At 37.6% G+C, this 19,212-nt stretch overlaps 1 protein-coding gene across 5 annotated transcripts; it reads left to right on the forward strand.

The window, feature by feature from the left end:
- Nucleotides 1–7,117: 7,117 nt before the first annotated feature.
- LOC142543424 (uncharacterized) lies at nt 7,118–14,825 on the forward strand. Of its 5 annotated transcripts, none has more exons than XM_075650673.1 (4): nt 7,118–7,652; nt 7,891–7,957; nt 9,141–10,371; nt 14,484–14,825. In XM_075650673.1, the coding sequence occupies exon 3, from the start codon at nt 9,313–9,315 to the stop codon at nt 10,327–10,329; it is 1,017 nt and encodes a 338-aa protein (XP_075506788.1). In that variant the 5' UTR covers nt 7,118–7,652; nt 7,891–7,957; nt 9,141–9,312; the 3' UTR covers nt 10,330–10,371; nt 14,484–14,825. The 5 variants fall into 5 exon arrangements, 1 of the variants encoding a protein (XP_075506788.1); XR_012819739.1 differs by lacking the exons at nt 7,891–7,957; nt 9,141–10,371 and adding exons at nt 13,583–13,606; nt 13,845–13,911 and having other exon boundaries at nt 7,119–7,542; XR_012819741.1 differs by lacking the exon at nt 9,141–10,371 and having other exon boundaries at nt 7,119–7,652.
- The last annotated feature ends 4,387 nt before the right edge of the window (nt 14,826–19,212 follow it).

The raw sequence follows: 19,212 nt of genomic DNA on the forward strand, positions 1-19,212 counted from the left end.
AGAATTATAAAAGGAGAGCAAAACGCTGTATTGAAGGGAACTTTTTCTTGGATAAAATCTCTGTAAAACCATTGTGGTGACATCGATAAAACAAGCTTCGTTATTCTCCCATGGATGTAGGTCTTTGACCGAGCCACGTAAATTCGTTTGTCTTGTTGCATATATATTTTTTCGTAGCATCAGATTCATAGTCACCGATCTAACATCGAGTTCAATACTCGGTCCAAGCAATAGTGTGTTCTTCCACAAACACTAGTCGAAACATATTTCCAAAAACTTAACAACAGATAAAACACATTCATAACATTTCTGATGATTGCTAGAGGATCGACCGGCTCGCTACCAGACACTCGATGCTACGTGCATGGATGAGCGGCGGCTTGATATTTCGTTGCTGCATGGATGAGCGGCGGCTTGATTTTTCGTTGCTGCATTCCTGGCACGAGTGGCCACTGTTCTTGTTGCTGATGCATTTCATTTGGAATCCGTTATTTTGCTGTTACCGATATGTATTGCATTGCATTTTACTTGATTTTTTTCATGTCAGTTATACTTGTCATAATTTTACTTGTTCGTCGTACTACCATTCTTTTCTTTTTATGTTGTGGTTTTTTTTATGCCATAATAGGTTATCCAGGAGGGTTTGACACGTCAGGTAGCGTTGCCCAGTAGTTGGGTCATTGTTGAGAGTTTCCAGACATATATAAGTACATATATGTGTATTATTTTATCGAGTCATACATTTGCAAGGGGATGCCACTACAAGAAAAATGATTTTTCGCAGCACGTCATCAACAACATGCATTAAAAGCACGCTGCGAATATTACTTTTAACGGCGTGCAACCATATGTGCGCTGTTAATATTGTTGCACTTGACAGAAATAACGGTATGCATTAAAAGCACGTTGCAGATAGTAATATCCGCAGCATGCATTTATGTTGCGCTGTTAATAAATTATATAAATGATAATGTGCAGTTATACGTGAGCTGTTAATAACTTATGCAATTTTTGCAGCGCGCAATAAAGGCACGTCGTTAATAGTATTATAAACAGCGTGCATGTTTATGTGCGCTGTTAAAAGTAAATAATTATTTTTGAAAAAAATCATGTCTAGACATTAACGGCGTACATTAATCGCATGCCGTCAATATTATTATTCACGGCATGCATATTAGCACGCTGTCAAACCACGTAAATTCGTTTGTATTGTTGCATATATATTTGTTCGTAGCATCAGATTCATAGTCACCGATCTAATATCGAGTTCAATACTCGGTCCAAGCAATAGTGTTATCTTCCTCCAACACTAGTCGAAGAATATTTCCAGAAACTTAACAACAAATAAAACACATTCATAACATTCCTGATGACTGCATGAGGATTGACCGGCTCGATACCGGACACTCGATGCTACGTGCAAGGATGAGCGGTGGCTTGATATTTCCTTGCTCATTGGATGAGCGGCGACTTGATATTTCGTTGCTGCATTCTTGGCACGAGTGACCACTGTTCTTGTTGTTGATGCATTTCATTTGGAATCCGTTATTTTGTTGTTACCTTTTATTTCATGTCAGTTATTCTTGTCATAATTTTACTTGTTCGTCGTACTGCCCTTCTTTTCTTTCCATGTTGTTGTTTTTTTTATGCCATAATAGGTTATCCAGGAGGGTTTGACACGTCAAGTAGCATTGCCTAGTAGTTGGGTCATTGTGGAAAGTTCCCAGACATATATAAGTACATATATGTGTATTATTTTATCGAGTCATACATTTGCAAGGTGATGCCACTACAAGAAAAATGATTTTTCACAGCACGTCATCAACAACGTGTATTAAAAGCACGCTGCGAATATTACTTTTAACGGCGTGCACCCATATGTACGCTGTTAATATTGTTGCACTTGACAGATATAACGGCATGCATTAAAAGCACGCTGCAGATAGTAATATCCGCAGCATGCATTTATGTTGTGCTGTTAATAAATTATATAAATGACAGCGTGCAGTTATATGTGAGCTGTTAATAACCTATGCAATTTTCGCAGCGCGCAATAAAGGCACGCCGTTAATAGTATTATTAACGGCGTGCATGTCTATGTGAGCTGTTAAAAGTAAATCATTTTTTTTAAAAAAATCATGTCTAGACATGAACTGCGTACATTAATCGCATGCCGTCAATTTTATTATTCACTGTCTTGCATATTAGCACGCTGTCGAACCACGTAAATTCGTTTGTCTTGTTGCATATATATTTGTTCGTAGCATCAGATTCATAGTCACCGATCTAATATCGAGTTCAATACTCGGTCCAAGCAATAGTGTGTTCTTCCTCAAACACTAGTCGAAGCATATTTCCAGAAACTTAACAACAAATAAACACATTCATAACATTCCTGATGACTGCATGAGGATTGACCGGCTCGCTACCGGACACTCGATGCTACGTGCATGGATGAGCGGCGGCTTGATATTTCGTTGCTGCATGGATGAGCGACAGCTTGATATTTTGTTGCTGTATTCATGGCACGAGTGGCCACTGTTCTTGTTGCTGATGCCTTTCATTTGGAATCCGTTATTTTGTTGTTAACGACATGCATTGCATTGCATTTTACTTGATTTTATTTCATGTCAGTTGTACTTGTCATAATTTTACTTGTTCGTCGTGCTGCCCTTCTTTTCTTTTTATGTTGTGGTTTTTTTTTTTTTATGCCATAATAGGTTATCCAGGAGGGTTTGACACGTCAGGTAGCGTTGCCCAGTAGTTGGGTCATTGTTGAGAGTTCCCAGACATATATAAGTACATAAATGTGTGTATTATTTTATCGAGTCATACATTTGCAAGGGGATGCCACTACAAGAAAAATGATTTTTCGCAGCACGTCATCAACAACGTGCATTAAAAGCACGCTGCGAATATTACTTTTAACGGCGTGCACCCATATGTGCGCTGTTAATATTGTTGCACTTGACAGAATTAACGGCATGCATTAAAAGCACGCTGCAGATAGTAATATCCGCAGCTTGCATTTATGTTGTGCTGTTAATAAATTATATAAATGACAACGTTCAGTTATATGTGAGCTGTTAATAACCTATGCAATTTTCGCAGCGCGCAATAAAGGCATGCCGGTAATTGTATTATTAACAGCAAGCATGTTTATGTGCGCTGTTAAAAGTAAATAATTTTTTTTAAAAAAAATCATGTCTAGACATTAACGGCGTACATTAATCGCATGCCGTCAATATTATTATTCACGGCATGCATATTAGCATGCTGGCAAACCACGTAAATTAGTTTGTCTTGTTGCATATATATTTGTTCGTAGCATCAGATTCATAGTCACCGATCTAATATCGAGTTCAATACTCGGTCCAAGCAATAGTGTGTTCTTCCTCAAACACTAGTCGAAGCATATTTCCAGAAACTTAACAATAGATAAAACACATTCATAACATTCCTGATGACTGCATGAGGATTGACCGGCTCGCTACCGGACACTCGATGCTACGTGCATGGATGAGCGGCGGATTGATATTTCGCTGCTGCATTCCTGGCACGAGTGGCCACTGTTCTTGTTGTTGATGCATTTCATTTGGAATCCGTTATTTTGTTATTACCGACATGCATTGCATTGCATTTTACTTGATTTTATTTCATGTCAGTTATACTTGTCATAATTTTACTTGTTCGTCGTACTTCCCTTCTTTTCTTTTTATGTTGTGGTTTTTTTTATGCCATAATAGGTTATCCAGGAGAGTTTGACACGTCAGGTAGCGTTGCCCAGTAGTTGGGTCATTGTTGAGAGTTCCCAGACATATATAAGTACATATATGTGTGTATTATTTTATCGAGTCATACATTTGCAAGGGGATGCCACTACAAGAAAAATGATTTTTCGCAGCACGTCATCAACAACGTGCATTAAAAGCACGCTGCGAATATTACTTTTAACGGCGTGCACCCATATGTGCGCTGTTAATATTGTTGCACTTGACAGAAATAACGGCATGCATTAAAAGCACGCTGCAGATAGTAATATCCGCATCATGCATTTATGTTGTGCTGTTAATAAATTATATAAATGACAGCGTGCAGTTATATGTGAGCCGTTAATAACCTAAGCAATTTTCACAGCGCGCAATAAAGGCACGCCGTTAATAGTATTATTAACAGCGTGCATGTTTATGTGCGATGTTAAAAGTAAATCATTTTTTTTAAAAACAAATCATGTCTAGACATCAACGACGTACATTAATCGCATGCCGTCAATATTATTATTCACGACATGCATATTAGCACGCTGCCGAACAATGTAAATTCGTTTGTCTTGTTGCATATATATTTGTTCGTAGCATCAGATTCATAGTCACCGATCTAATATCGAGTTCAATACTCGGTCCAAGCAATAGTGTGTTCTTCCTCAAACACTAGTGGAAGCATATTTCTAGAAAATTAACAACAGATAAAAGACATTCATAACATTCCTGATGACTGCATGAGGATTGACCGGCTCGTTACCGGACACTCGATGCTACGTGCATGGATGAGCGGCGGATTGATATTTCGCTGCATTATTCCTGGCACGAGTGGCCACTGTTCTTGTTGTTGATGCATTTCATTTGGAATCCGTTATTTTGTTATTACCGACATGCATTGCATTGCATTTTACTTGATTTTATTTCATGTCAGTTATACTTGTCATAATTTTACTTGTTCGTCGTACTTCCCTTCTTTTCTTTTTATGTTGTGGTTTTTTTTATGCCATAATAGGTTATCCAGGAGGGTTTGACACCTCAGGTAGCGTTGCCCAGTAGTTGGGTCATTGTTGAGAGTTCCCAGACATATATAAATACATGTATGTTTGTATTATTTTATCGAGTCATACATTTGCAAGGGGATGCCACTACAAGAAAAATGATTTTTCGCAGCACATCAAAAACAACGTGCATTAAAAGCACGCTGCGAATATTACTTTTAACGGCGTGCACCCATATGTGCGCTGTTAATATTGTTGTACTTAAAAGAAATAAAGGCATGCATTAAAAGCACGCTGCAGATAGTAATATCCGCATCATGCATTTATGTTGTGCTGTTATAAATTATATAAACGACAGCGTGCAGTTATATGTGAGCTGTTAATAACCTAAACAATTTTCGCAGCGCGCAATAAAGGCACGCCGTTAATAGTATTATTAACAGCGTGCATGTTTATGTGCGATGTTAAAAGTAAATCATTTTTGACGTACATTAATCGCATGCCGTCAATATTATTATTCACGACATGCATATTAGCACGCTGCCGAACCACGTAAATTCGTTTGACTTGTTGCATATATATTTGTTTGTAGCATCACATTTATATTCATCGATCTAATATCGAGTTCAATACTCGGTCCAAGCAATAGTGTGTTCTTCCTCAAACACTAGTCGAATCATATTTCCAGAAACTTAACAACAGATAAAACACATTCATAACATTCCTGATGACTGCATGAGGATTGACCGGCTTGCTACGTGCATGGATGAGCGGCGGCTTGATATTTCGTTGCTGCATGGAGGAGCGGCGGCTTGATATTTCATTGCTGCATTCTTGGCACGAGTGGCCACTGTTCTTGTTGCTGATGCATTTCATTTTGAATCCGTTATTTTGTTGTTACCGACATGTATTGCATTGCATTTTACTTGATTTTATTTCATGTTAGTTATTCTTGTCATAATTTTACTTGTTCGTCGTACTGCCCTTCTTTTCTTTTTATGTTGTGGTTTTTTTTTATGCCAAATAGGTTATCCAGGAGGGTTTGACACGTCAGGTAGCGTTGCTCAGTAGTTGGGTCATTGTTGAGAGTTCCCAGACATATATAAATACATATATGTGTGTATTATTTTATCGAGTCATACATTTGCAAGGGGATGCCACTACAAGAAAAATGATTTTTCGCAGCACGTCATCAACAACAGTGTATTAAAATTACGCTGCGAATATGACTTTTAAAGGCATGCACCCATATGTGCGATGTTAATATTGTTGCACTTGACATAAATAACGGCATGCATTAAAAGCACGCTGCAGATAGTAATATCCGCTGCATGCATTTATTTTGTGCTGTTAATAAATTATATAAATGACAGCGTGCAGTTATATGTGAGCTGTTAATAACCTATGCAATTTTCGCAGCGCGCAATAAAGGCACGCCGTTAATAGTATTATTAACAGCGTGCATTTTATGTGCGCTGTTAAAAGTAAATAATTTTTTTAAAAAAAAATCATGTCTAGACATTAACGGCGTACATTATTCGCATGCCGTCAATATTATTATTCACGGCATGCATTTTAGCACGCTGCCGAACCACGTAAATTCGTTTGTCTTGTTGCATATATATTTGTTCGTAGCATCACATTTATAGTCATCGATCTAATATCGAGTTCAATACTCGGTCCAAGCAATAGTGTGTTCTTCCTCAAACACTAGTCGAATCATATTTCCAGAAACTTAACAACAGATAAAACACATTCATAACAATCCTGATGACTGCATGAGGATTGACCGGCTTGCTACCGGACACTCGATGCTACGTGCATGGATGAGCGGCGGCTTGATATTTCGTTGCTGCATGGATGAGCGGCGGCTTGATATTTCATTGCTGTATTCTTGGCACGAGTGGCCACTGTTCTTGTTGCTGATGCATTTCATTTTGAATCCGTTATTTTGTTGTTACCGACATGCATTGCATTGCATTTTACTTGATTTTATTTCATGTCAGTTATTCTTGTCATAATTTTACTTGTTCGTCGTACTGCCCTTCTTTTCTTTTTATGTTGTGGTTTTTTTTGATGCCATAATAGGTTATCCAGGAGGTTTTGACACGTCAGGTAGCGTTGCCCAGTAGTTGGGTCTTTGTTGAGAGTTCCCAGACATATATAAGTACATATATGTGTGTATTATTTTATCGAGTCATACATTTGCGAGGGGATGCCACTACAAGAAAAATGATTTTTCCCTGCACGTCATCAACAACGTTGTAATGACCCGATTTAATTATATGTTATTTGGCGATAATTAAGATTAATTATATAGAATAATGATCATTATCATCGTTTTTCACCACCTTTCCTCCCGTAACTTTCTGTACAAATTTTCACAATTTTCGCCACCTTTGACCGTCGATTGTGGCCGCACTGGTCGCCAAAAAATTCAAGTAAATATACGATTAAAAAGCTCTCGACGTAAGCTTTCCATTGATATCACTATTGCTAGGTAAAATCGTGATTCTTGAAAACCTATCGGAAACCCGTCGCGCGTTTCTTCGTTAAATCGTCGCCGTACGTCGCCGGAGTTCGGAAATTGATTGAGGGGTTTTGTTCCTTATGTCGTAAGGTTTCTTTTGATACCACTTTTGCAAATTTTCGAGAACGACCCGTCGGCTCCGTTTTTCTGCGAGATTCCGATCATCTTTTCCGGCGAGTTTGCCGCCTGTTGCCGGTCATCTTCGGTTTAGGCTCGATTTTAGCCACTGTTATTGGAAGTACAACTTGTATCGGTGCGAATTGTTTCCTGTGTGAAATTAATTCAATTTCTACTCAAATAATGTATAATTATTGATTAATTATTGGGTTATTGTTGTAAGTTCCGGAATTGTGCGAGTTGGAGGTATAATCTGGTGAACCTAGAATTTATCGCAGTCGCTTAAATATTAGTTTGGCGTCATTTAAAGCTAAAAAAAATATTTTGCGACGATAAAATAGAAATAATTGATTTTAGGCATTTTAGTCGAATATTGGAATTTTAGGAATTTAAAATGCCTAAATTGTTGAAATTGGATTTTTAGTAAATTTAAATGGTTCTGGAATTTTTATATGATAATAAGACCATTTAAATTAATATTCAGGTGATTTGTCTGAGTTGGCAATTCCAGGACTTTCTTGAGGATTTAAGTTACTGGTAAATTAGTTGAGGTACGTAGAGATCAGTTATTTTTCACGATGTCTGACAGAGGCATCTGATGATCCTGTGTATGATTTATTTACTATTTGCTGATTTACGTGATATTATATGCTGACTCGCATATTATCAGTTGGTAATTGATGTGCAAAATAAAATAAAATATTTCTTTTGGTTCACACAAATTTATTTTGGTTAGACACATCAATACCACTGAACATATCATATTGAGCCTATCTGTTATTGAGATCCAATTATATTTCGGTTGAGATCCGTTATATATATGATATGATATGGTGTCCTGGAGATGTTTGGCTACCTTGATTCGGTCCGGCTTAGGTAGTTGCTGGCTTCGAGGCTGGCCCATATCCCAGGCACGGTCCGCTAAGTCGTGGACCAGCTCCTGATATCTTGCACCTATTCATGCATTGCATTATCATTATATTTCTATGTCATATATCGTAGTTTCTTGATGTCTCGTACTGGGGTTACTGACCCCCGAGAGGGGGTTGTCGTGTCTTTTGTGTGTGGACATGACACGTGGTACAGGTGGTTCGACCTCAGGCGCTCGAGAGGAAGCCTCAGGAAGCACCAGAGCTCCCTGAGAGTAGACGCAGTTGTATTTAGGTACTGCGTGGTGTTGCTGTCTCCCAGATACTCTACGTATATATTTGGAGGATTGTATTATGGTATTATCGAGCCTTGTCGACTCTATGATATTTTGGGTTGGATATGTCATTATCGTGTCTGGCTGGCACGTGTGTATGCTGTTGTGTTTATTGAGGGCATATGTTGTTTATTTTGAGTATTTGATTTTCTGGTATGTCCTATTTACGGGAAGGTCATGCCGAAATTTTTATAGGCCCAAACGCAAATTTTTAACTCACTTTTCCGCTGTTTACTGATTAATCATGATTGCATGCTAATAAATCGTTATTAGGATAACGGGCCCTCACAGTTGGTATTAGAGCGTAGACTGGGATACGCTCGTACTAGAGTTAGTACACTCGAGTTTAGGCACAAGATATTTGTGCGCATGTGTTTGATTATTTGAAATTATTTGCTCTTGCCTGGAATGAATTATATGTTAGTATCTTAGAGATATGACATGTAGACTATACATTTGAGTTTTATTTCAGTGTTTTGGTTATATTGAGGTTATTGAATATTTTGGGAATTTAACCTTAAATCCTGTAGAATGGCAACTAGAGGAAATAAAGGTTAAGGAAAAGAAGTGGCTCAGGAGTCTGGGGCACAGAACATCGGAGGAAATGATAGAGTTTCTCGAGGTAGGCGCGGGCGTTCTGCTGCAGAGATAGCCGCTAAAGCTGATGCAGAGGTAGAACAGTTAGTGCACCGAGTGGATGAAATGGAATTGGCTGTAGCTCGATTTCAGAATATGCATCCTGCTAAATTCTTTGGGAATGAAGGCAGTGATCGAGCAGAAGGATGGCTGAAACACATGGAATTCCTGTTCAACACGGTACATTATGATTCTGATAGAAGGTTAACTATGGCAGTTCTCCAACTACGGGATCGTGCACAACGTTGGTGGGAGGCTACTACAAATGTACTGCAACAAACAGGTAGTCAGATCTCTTGGGAGGTGTTTCGTGCTAAATTCCTCCAAGAATATGCTCCACCATCCTACTACTCAGCCAGAGAATCGGAATTTCATCGACTAGTTCAGGGCAATATGTCTGTTGAGGAATATGCTCGACAACTTTCTGCTCTTCTCACTTATGTACCCCACGTGGCTGTCAGTGAAAAAGGTAAAATTTCAAAATTTTTGGAAGGACTGGACTACCAAATACATGCTATGGTTATGGTTGGGTCGCCTACAACTTATGCTGAAGCTGTGGACAAGGCGATTGGAATTGAAGCTGGATTGAAAAGGGGTAGACAACCACAGGCTCCACAAATGCCTAGTGGTGGTTCATTTTTTTCAGCAGGTACACCATCTTTTCCATCTCAACAGTCATACCAACAGAAACAAAAACAATTCAGACCAAAAGGAAAACAGTTTAAAAAGAAATATCAGTCCAGTTCCTCTAGTTCGAGCAATTCGCAAAGTGCAACAGGTGGACAGTACCCCGTGATTTACTGTGATCGATGTGGTGGAAGACATCCTACTGCACAGTGTAGTGGAGTATTGGGTTCATGTCATACTTGTGGTCAGTCAGGGAATTTTGCCAGAGTTTGTCCGAACCGTGCACAGGGACAAATGCAGCCACAACAGTTGCCTTATGCCAGAGGTTTCCAGGTGGCTCATCTCAGCGACCATTTTCTCCTGCACCATCCTACCAGCAGTCTAGTTACCCACAGGTCAGGGGTAATGTGCCACAGTCTTTCCAGGGTCCTCAACAAGCTCGAGTATATGCTTTGACCGAGGATCAGGCTAGAGAGGCTCCAGGCGAGGTGATCGCAGGTACTTGCCTTATTTACGATCATATTGCACGAGTTTTATTTGATACTGGAGCATCTCATTCATTCATTGCATCCGATTATGTTGATGAATATGAACTTTGGACAACACCATTTCATGAAACTGTATCTGTGTCTACGCCAGCTGGTCGATTTATTCCATCTGGGGAAATTGTGTTAGATTGTGTGTTGCATTTCGATAATAGCATTATGATCACAAACTTGATTGTATTACCGATGCATGATTTTGATTGTATCATTGGTATGGAAACACTGTCTAGTTATCGAGCCACTGTAGATTGTTTTCATGGTGTAGTACGATTTAGGCCATACTATGGTAGCAAATGGAATTTTTATGGTCGAGGATCACAGGCTAAGATACCGTTAGTCTCAGCGATGGAAATGTTTAGATTATTATCTTTAGGAAATGAGGGATATATGGTTTATGCTGTGGATGCTATCAAGAAAGAACCGAAATTATCTGATATCCCAGTAGCGAAAGAATTTCCCGATGTCTTTCATGAAGAAATACCAAGCTTTCCACCGCAGAGAGAAATTGATTTTAGCATCGACTTGATGCCGGGTACTGCACCGATCTCTAGAGCGACGTACAGAATGGCTCCTGCAGAACTGAAAGAATTGAAAGAGCAATTAGAGGATTTACTCGAAAAAGGTTATATACGCCCTATTATGTCACCCTGGGGAGAACCTGTACTGTTCGTAAAGAAGAAAGATGGTTCCATGAGAATGTGCATTGATTATAGGCAGCTCAATCGAGTTACTGTTAAAAATAAATACCCTCTGCCTAGAATTGATGACTTGTTTGATCAGCTTCAAGGAAATTCTGTTTATTCGAAGATTGATCTTCGATCAGGATACCATCAACTTCGGGTTAGAGAAGAAGATGTTCCTAAAACAGCTTTTAGAACTAGATATGGCATTATGAATTCTTAGTAATGCCATTTGGTTTAACAAATGCACCAGCAGTGTTTATGGATTTGATGAATAGAGTGTTCAGAAATTTTCTGGATAAATTTGTTATTGTCTTTATTGATGATATACTGGTGTATTCGAGATCAAAGCGGGAACATAAAGAGCATTTACGATTGGTTCTTCAAACACTTTGAGATTCTCAATTGTATGCTAAGTTGTCGAAGTGTGAATTTTGGATGGATAGCGTGATATTTTTGGGTCACGTGATATCAGCCCAAGGTATATCTGTAGATCCGAGTAAAGTTGAAGCAGTCCTGAATTGGGCTAGACCAACCAATATACCGGAGATTCGAAGTTTTATGGGATTGGCTGGGTATTATAGACGATTCATTGAAGGATTTTCGCAGATTTCCTGACCTATTACCCAACTGACTAAGAAAGATGCAAGATTTATTTGGTCAGATGAATGTGAGAATAGTTTTCTTACATTGAAAGAGAAGCTGACAACAGCACCAGTGTTAGCATTGCCATCTGGATCAGGTGGATTTGTGGTTTGTACTGATGCATCATCAAGAGGTTTGGGATGTGTTTTAATGCAACATGGAAAAGTTATTGCCTATGCTTTAAGGCAATTGAAAACACATGAATCCCGATATCCAGTTCATGATCTTGAACTAGCAGCCATTGTTTTTGCTTTAAAAGTTTGGCGACATTATCTATACGATGAGCAGTTTATTATCTACTCAGATCATAAGAGTTTGAAATATCTGTTTACTCAATCAGAACTGAATATGAGGCAGAGACGATGGTTAGATTTATTGAAGGATTTTACTGTGAAATACAGTATCGGCCAGGAAAAATGAATCAAGTTGCAGATGCATTAAGCCGGAAATATCAGGATGTTAAGATAGCATCTATCCATGTCTGGCAGAATTATGATGATTTATGTACTTCTGGTTGGACTTTTCAGCCGAAAGGCAATCATTTTATTGTTTCTGCTTTACAATTTGAGCCGAAGATTATTTCGAAGATCAAGAAAGCTCAAAAGAATGATTCACAGGTTCAGAAATCGAAAGATCTGGTTTTGTCTGGTAACCCAGATAAATACAATATCTCATCAGATGGTTGTTTACGAATGAATAACAGATTAGTGGTACCAAATGTCACAAGATTGAAAGAAGCATTGCTTCAAGAGGCGCATTGCAGCCGTTATAGTGTTCATCCTGGTACTCATAGAATGTACGACATACTGAAACCATATTTCTGGTGGGATGCGATGAAGAGAGATATTTCAGAATTTGTAGTGAAATGTTTGACATGCCAGCAGGTTAAAGCCGAGAGAATGAAACCTGGAGGTATGTTACAGAGTTTAGAAATACCACCAATGGAACTGGGAACATATTGCAATGGATTTCGTGACTCACTTGCCCAGATCAAACAGAGGTTGTGATGCAATCTGGGTGATAGTTGACAGATTGTCTAAATCAGCACACTTTATTCCATACGATCGTACTTATGCTTATAATAAAATGGCACGATTATATGTGGATAATGTTATTCGATTGCATGGAGTTCCAGTATCTATTGTATCCGATCGAGATCCTAGATTTGCTTCCAAGTTTTGGAGTAGTCTTCAGAATGCTTTGGGTACTAAGTTGGCAATGAGTACAGCTTATCATCCCCAAACAGATGGTCAGACAGAGAGGACTATACAAAATTTGGAAGATATGTTACGATCTGTGGTCATGGATTTTGGTGGAAACTGGCAAGAATCTTTATCATTGGTCGAATTCTCCTACAATAATAGTTTTCAAACAACTATTGGGATGTCACCATTCGAAGCTTTGTATGGTAGAAGGTGTCGATCGCCTGTATGTTGGAATGAAGTTGGAGAAAAACCATTGGCACAACCTGAGTTCGTTGAAGAAATGAATGAAAAGATAAATTTGATTAGAAAAAGGATGAGAGGCTTATAGATTGGACTTGCCGCAGAGTTTTTCTGCTATACATGATGTGTTTTATGTATCTATGCGGCGGAAGTATGAGCCAGATCCATCTCATGTTCTGAGACCCGAGGATGTGGAGTTGGACAGTTCTCTTAGCTATGTTGAGTATCCTATACAGATTCTTAATCGAAAGGATAAGCAACTTCGAAATAAGACGATTCCACTGGTATTGGAAGTACAACTTGTATCGGTGCGAATTGTTTCCTGTGTGAAATTAATTCAATTTCCACTCAAATAATGTATCATTATTGATTAATTATTGGGTTATTGTTGTAGGTTCCGGAATTGTGCGGGTTGGAGGTATAATCTGGTGAACCTAGAATTTATCGCAGTCGCTTAAATATTAGTTTGGCGTCATTTAAAGCTAAAAAGAATATTTTGCGACGATAAAATAGAAATAATTGATTTTAGGCATTTTAGTCGAATATTGGAATTTTAGGAATTTAAAATGCCTAAATTGTTGAAATTGGATTTTTAGTAAATTTAAATGGTTCTGGAATTTTTATACGATAATAAGACCATTTAAATTAATATTCAGGTGATTTGTCTGAGTTGGCAATTCCAGGACTTTCTTGAGGATTTAAGTTACTGGTAAATTAGTTGAGGTACGTAGAGATCAGTTATTTTTCACGATGTGTGACAGAGGCATCTGATGATCCTGTGTATGATTTATTTACTATTTGCTGATTTACGTGATATTATATGCTGACTCGCATATTATCAGTTGGTAATTGATGTGCAAAATAAAATAAAATATTTCTTTTGGTTCACACACATTTTATTTTGGTTAGACACATCAATACCACTGAACATATCATATTGAGCCTATCTGTTATTGAGATCCAATTATATTTCGGTTGAGATCCGTTATATATATGATATGATATGGTGTTCTGGAGATGTTTGGCTACCTTGATTCGGTCCGGCTTAGGTAGTTGCTGGCTTCGAGGCTGGGCCATATCCCAGGCACGGTCCGCTGAGTCGTGGACCAGCTCGAGCATATATGTATGGTTGTTGATATCGATCATTTGACTCCTGATATCCGGATATCTTGCACCTATTCATGCATGGCATCATTATATTTCTATGTCATATATCGTGGTTTCTTGATGTCTCGTACTGGGGTTACTGACCCCCGAGAGGGGGTTGTCGTGTCTTTTGTGTGTGGACATGACAGGTGGTACAGGTGGTTCGGCCTCAGGCGCTCGAGAGGAAGCCTCAGGAAGTACCAGAGCTCCTTGAGAGTAGACGCAGTTGTATTTAGGTACTGCGTGGTGTTGCTGTCTCCCAGATACTCTACGTATATATTTGGAGGATTGTATTATGGTATTATCGAGCCTTGTCGACTCTATGATATTTTGGGTTAGATATGTCATGATCGTGTCTGGCTGGCACGTGTGTATGCTGTTGTGTTTATTGAGGGCATATGTTGTTTATTTTGAGTATTTGATTTTCTGGTATGTCCTATTTACGGGAAGGTCATGCCGAAATTTTTATAGGCCCAAACGCAAATTTTTAACTCACTTTTCCGCTGTTTACTGATTAATCATGATTGCATGCTAATAAATCGTTATTAGGATAACGGGCCCTCACAAACGTGCATTAAAAGCACGCTGCGAATATTACTTTTAACGACGTACACCCATATGTGCGCTGTTAATATTGTTGTACTTTGACAAAAATAACCACGTGCATTAAAAGCACGCTGCAGATAGTAATATCCGCAGCATGCATTTATGTGTGCTGTTAATAAATTATATAAATGACAGCGTGCAGTTATATGTGAGCTGTTAATAACCTATGCAATTTTCGCAGCGCACAATAAAGGCACGCCGTTAGTAGTATTATTAACAACGTGCATGTTTATGTGCGCTGTTAAAAGTAAATCATTTTTTTAAAAAAAATCATGTCTAGGCATTAATGGAACATGCACGCTAGTTAAAAGTAAATCATTTTTTTTAAAAAAATTCATGTTTAGGCATTAATGGCGTACATTAATCGCATGCCCTCAATATTATTATTCATGGCATGCATATTAGCACGCAGCGAAAAATGGGCGCCCAATTATTTTGGTTTGCAACTTTTAAATTAGCGATAGTTTTGGTGAAACCGTCGCTGATTAAAAGTTGCGACGGTTTTACCTAACCTTCGCTATATGTAGCGACGGATTAAAAAAACCCTCGCTGTATTTAGCGACGGTTAATAGTCGTATTAACAACTGTCGCTAATTTTAAATCATCGACGGTTTAATAATCCATCCCAAGCCAAGATCGGAGGGGCAGGCGTACAACGAGACATCGACGATTTCCCTTTTTGAGGAAGAAAAGTAATCGCCTCCATATCCAAGTCCGTTGAGTCCGTAGCACCCGCAACAGCCTTGCCCCCTATGTCTGGCCCAGCCGTATGTCAGTTACCGTTTTTTGAAAAATAGATCTCGGTCAGACCAAAAAATATCGCAAATTGTCTATAAATATCCGCATTTTCGATCCATTTTCCTCCACACCACTTCATAACACTTAAAAGTTTTTTTTTAAACGATTTTAGTTTCGATTTAGGATACTTTTTTTCGTTTCAATTTTTGGTTAATTTTCAAGTATTAGTTAAGATCATGAGTATTGTTATCATAGTCTGATTGTAAGTTTTTTTTAAAACATTTATTAAATTATAAAATTAATTTTTTTATTTTAACAAAAAGAGTAGCGACGGAAAAAACCGTCGCTAAATTTATACATCGTTTCTAAATTAGCGATAGATTGTAAATCGTCGCTAAATTAGCGACGGTAACGACGGTTTTTAAACCGTCGCTAATTAGCGACGACTTTATCAAAAATCGTCGCTAATTTTAGATGTTTTATGAATATGAACGGCGTACATTGCATGCTGCAGATAATTGTATTAACAGCGTGCATATGAACGCCGCACATTGCATGCTGCAGATAATTGTATTAACAGCGTGCATATGAACGCCGCAGATAATAGTATTAACAGCGTGCACATGTACGCCGCAGATAATCTTGAACTTTCAAAAATTTGCAGTTGTGCAGCGTGCAATGTACGCCGCGAAAAGAGAATTTGCGCACTGCGAAAAGCCATTTTTGTTGTAGTGTGCCATGTGTAGCTGTATTGTTACTTTTACGATAGTTTGGATTAATGGTTGTGTGATCGAGCCTTGTCGGCTCTGCATGTGTTAGTCATGGCCAGTGCGGCTATAGATTGGTGAGTTGATGTTATGACTTTATTTCGAGTATAAAAATGTTGTTTCTGTTGTTTAGAAATTTTTGGAATGTCCTACTTACGAGGAGATTATGCAGAAATTTCTATTGGCCAAAAAGAAACTTTTTAATCGCTTTTGCTGTTTACATTAACAAATATTGCTTGTTTGGTCGTTAAACTGCTAATCAGGAGCACAAGCCCCCACACTTTTGTTACGAATTGAGTCTGTTGGATTGAGCTTAAATTCAGACAACATGTTTACAAGTAAGTAAACTTTTGAAAGGTGTAGATAGGATTTGAAAGTCTTTTGAAGTGGTTTCTAGATGAAAAACAGTAGCTATGATATTCTAGTCTATAATTTGTAAAGTTTTCTTGCAGAGCTATGTACGGAAAACAAACAATTGGATTAGACTTGAATTTAGATATCATATTCAGAACATAAAGTAATATATTATGAACGGTGAAGATTGGATATGGACTTAATTTTGTCTGAGAGTAGAAGCACTTGAAAATGGATAGAGTGTTGCCGCTAAAATCTTGAAAATTTGACAACGCTTATGCTCGAAAATGGAATAATATTTGGGGCTTCAAGTGTAGATGTTGGATGATCATTAATTCACGGTCTTTTATTTATTTAAATGCCATTATTTCACACTTTTAATGGGGTGTTACACGTTCAATATTACAGCTGAATAATCCCTTCATATTTTCGAGTTTAATGGCTTGTAAGTGACTTTAATCAGCCATAAACTGGATGTATAATGACTATTAAATATGCTATTCCATGCGTTGTTTCAAGGTTCAAAATATTTCAAATTTTTGGTATTTGATTTTTATGGTCTTGCTCAATCTTTTGCATGGTCCAACTTCAAAAATATTGTATGGTTTTTGTTAAAAAATTTTGTTCTTCACAACACCCAAACCCTCCCAACCATTTTGGAAATAATTTGTAAAATCCTTCTCTAGCACCCATTTGTGTTCACAAGTAGTTCTCTTTGGAAACTTGTTCCACTTGATGTTGGGTGCGGTGGATAGGTTTAAGAAGATCGGCATATGGTCAGATGCATCAAAGCATAAATTCTTCACCTCCGATAAACCTCCATTGTTTCAAATCATGCTTGATAATACAGTCAGTGTGCCTTACCGAATATGACTGAATACTAACTTCGAATAGTTCTTTCAAAACAGTACAAGACCCCACTACGACAATCACAATCCACAAAAAAAAAAAGAGTCAATAAAATGAAATTGATTTATCTAGTTATAACACTGAGATGATAACAATTTTGTTTCACAAATAAAAAGTAACCACGGGCTTCTTTCAGTGATTAAATGCTTAAGAACACAGATTGCACGTTGGTTCCCAAGTTCCAGTGCATTCCAAACCAAACAACTCATTGTGAATGGTCGGGTTGCGATACAACCTCCGCAGATGAAATTGCATAATTAATGTCAGTTTTATCAGTACCAGTTATAACTCGTTTCTTCCTCTCTGTATGATTGGACGGATTGCAGAGGCCGTTTAGAAGTATCCATGTCAGACCGATTACCAGATGGTAATACCAGTTTTTAATCGGTTCATGACTGGTCCAGCCGGTTCTGGACTGATTTTGACCAATTTGACCATAAAAACGATTGTTATACTTGATTCGAACCAGACTTATGAACAGTTCTCAGTCAAACCAATCGGGACGGTCCGATTTTTAGAACACTAGTATAAAGGTATCTAGCTTAATGTAAAACTAAATGTATATAAATATGATGAATTCTAAAAAAACAATGAATTTTAAACTCCTAGCTTTCTTACTAAAAAAGAAGAAAAAACCTTTATGATTTCCAGATAACTTCTATATAAATTCATCTAGAATTATGAAGCATCTAGTAGAACTTGAAAATTGAACATCTAAGAACTTGACTTTTTTTTTCATAATTTCCAGATATAATTTTACCTACAGATATTTTATGAGGAAAATGCTTCTAAAAAATTAGATACAACAAGCGAAAAAATTGTTAACAAATTTCTTCAAAAATTAACCAAACTATTCCTTACCATCCTAAGAGAAAACAAATTAGCCTGCAAATGGAGAAAAGCGTATACCACACAAATAATTCTGCAAGGAAAAAAATCATAATATGCAATGTATCGATCATTTACACCTAATGGGGATGGAAGGACAAAATATTCGAAAAATAAAGAAGAAATCATAGAGAGAAGGTAAAATAAAAACGAAAATAATAAGGATGATTATCTTCACATTATGGTGTTCATTAAAAAAGTATGGACTGTGAAGTTCATTGCTTTAAACCCTAGCATTACTAGTATAGCACAGTGTAGTACAAAATTAATTATCATCATTAAGTTTAATGTTAAATTAGCATCAAGAACTAATTATGTACGATTAGGTCTCCTGTACAACTGTTTTACGAATATATATTCATGACATATGTCAATCCGATTCTGAAAATAATATTTTTGATATAAAAATAATAATTTTCAACAAATCCTAACCAGGCACAAATTAAAAACAAGAAACAAAGAAAACCATCAAATTAGAACACCTTATCTTAGCAATAACTCTGTGGACAGGAACATTCACATGCATGAACGCGTTGATGTTGCTCTTTTACAGACAATAATTGACGTACTTTCTCACATTCTTATTTAGTTGTTAACTTTCTGACTTCAACGATTT

Source organism: Primulina tabacum, chromosome 4 (genome assembly GCF_025594145.1).
Source record: "Primulina tabacum isolate GXHZ01 chromosome 4, ASM2559414v2, whole genome shotgun sequence".
Lineage (NCBI taxonomy): Eukaryota > Viridiplantae > Streptophyta > Magnoliopsida > Lamiales > Gesneriaceae > Primulina > Primulina tabacum.

Bases quoted from the DNA above. Each gene is read 5' to 3' on its own strand.
- LOC142543424 (XM_075650673.1), top strand. From the start codon at position 9,313: ATGGAATTGGCTGTAGCTCGATTTCAGAATATGCATCCTGCTAAATTC.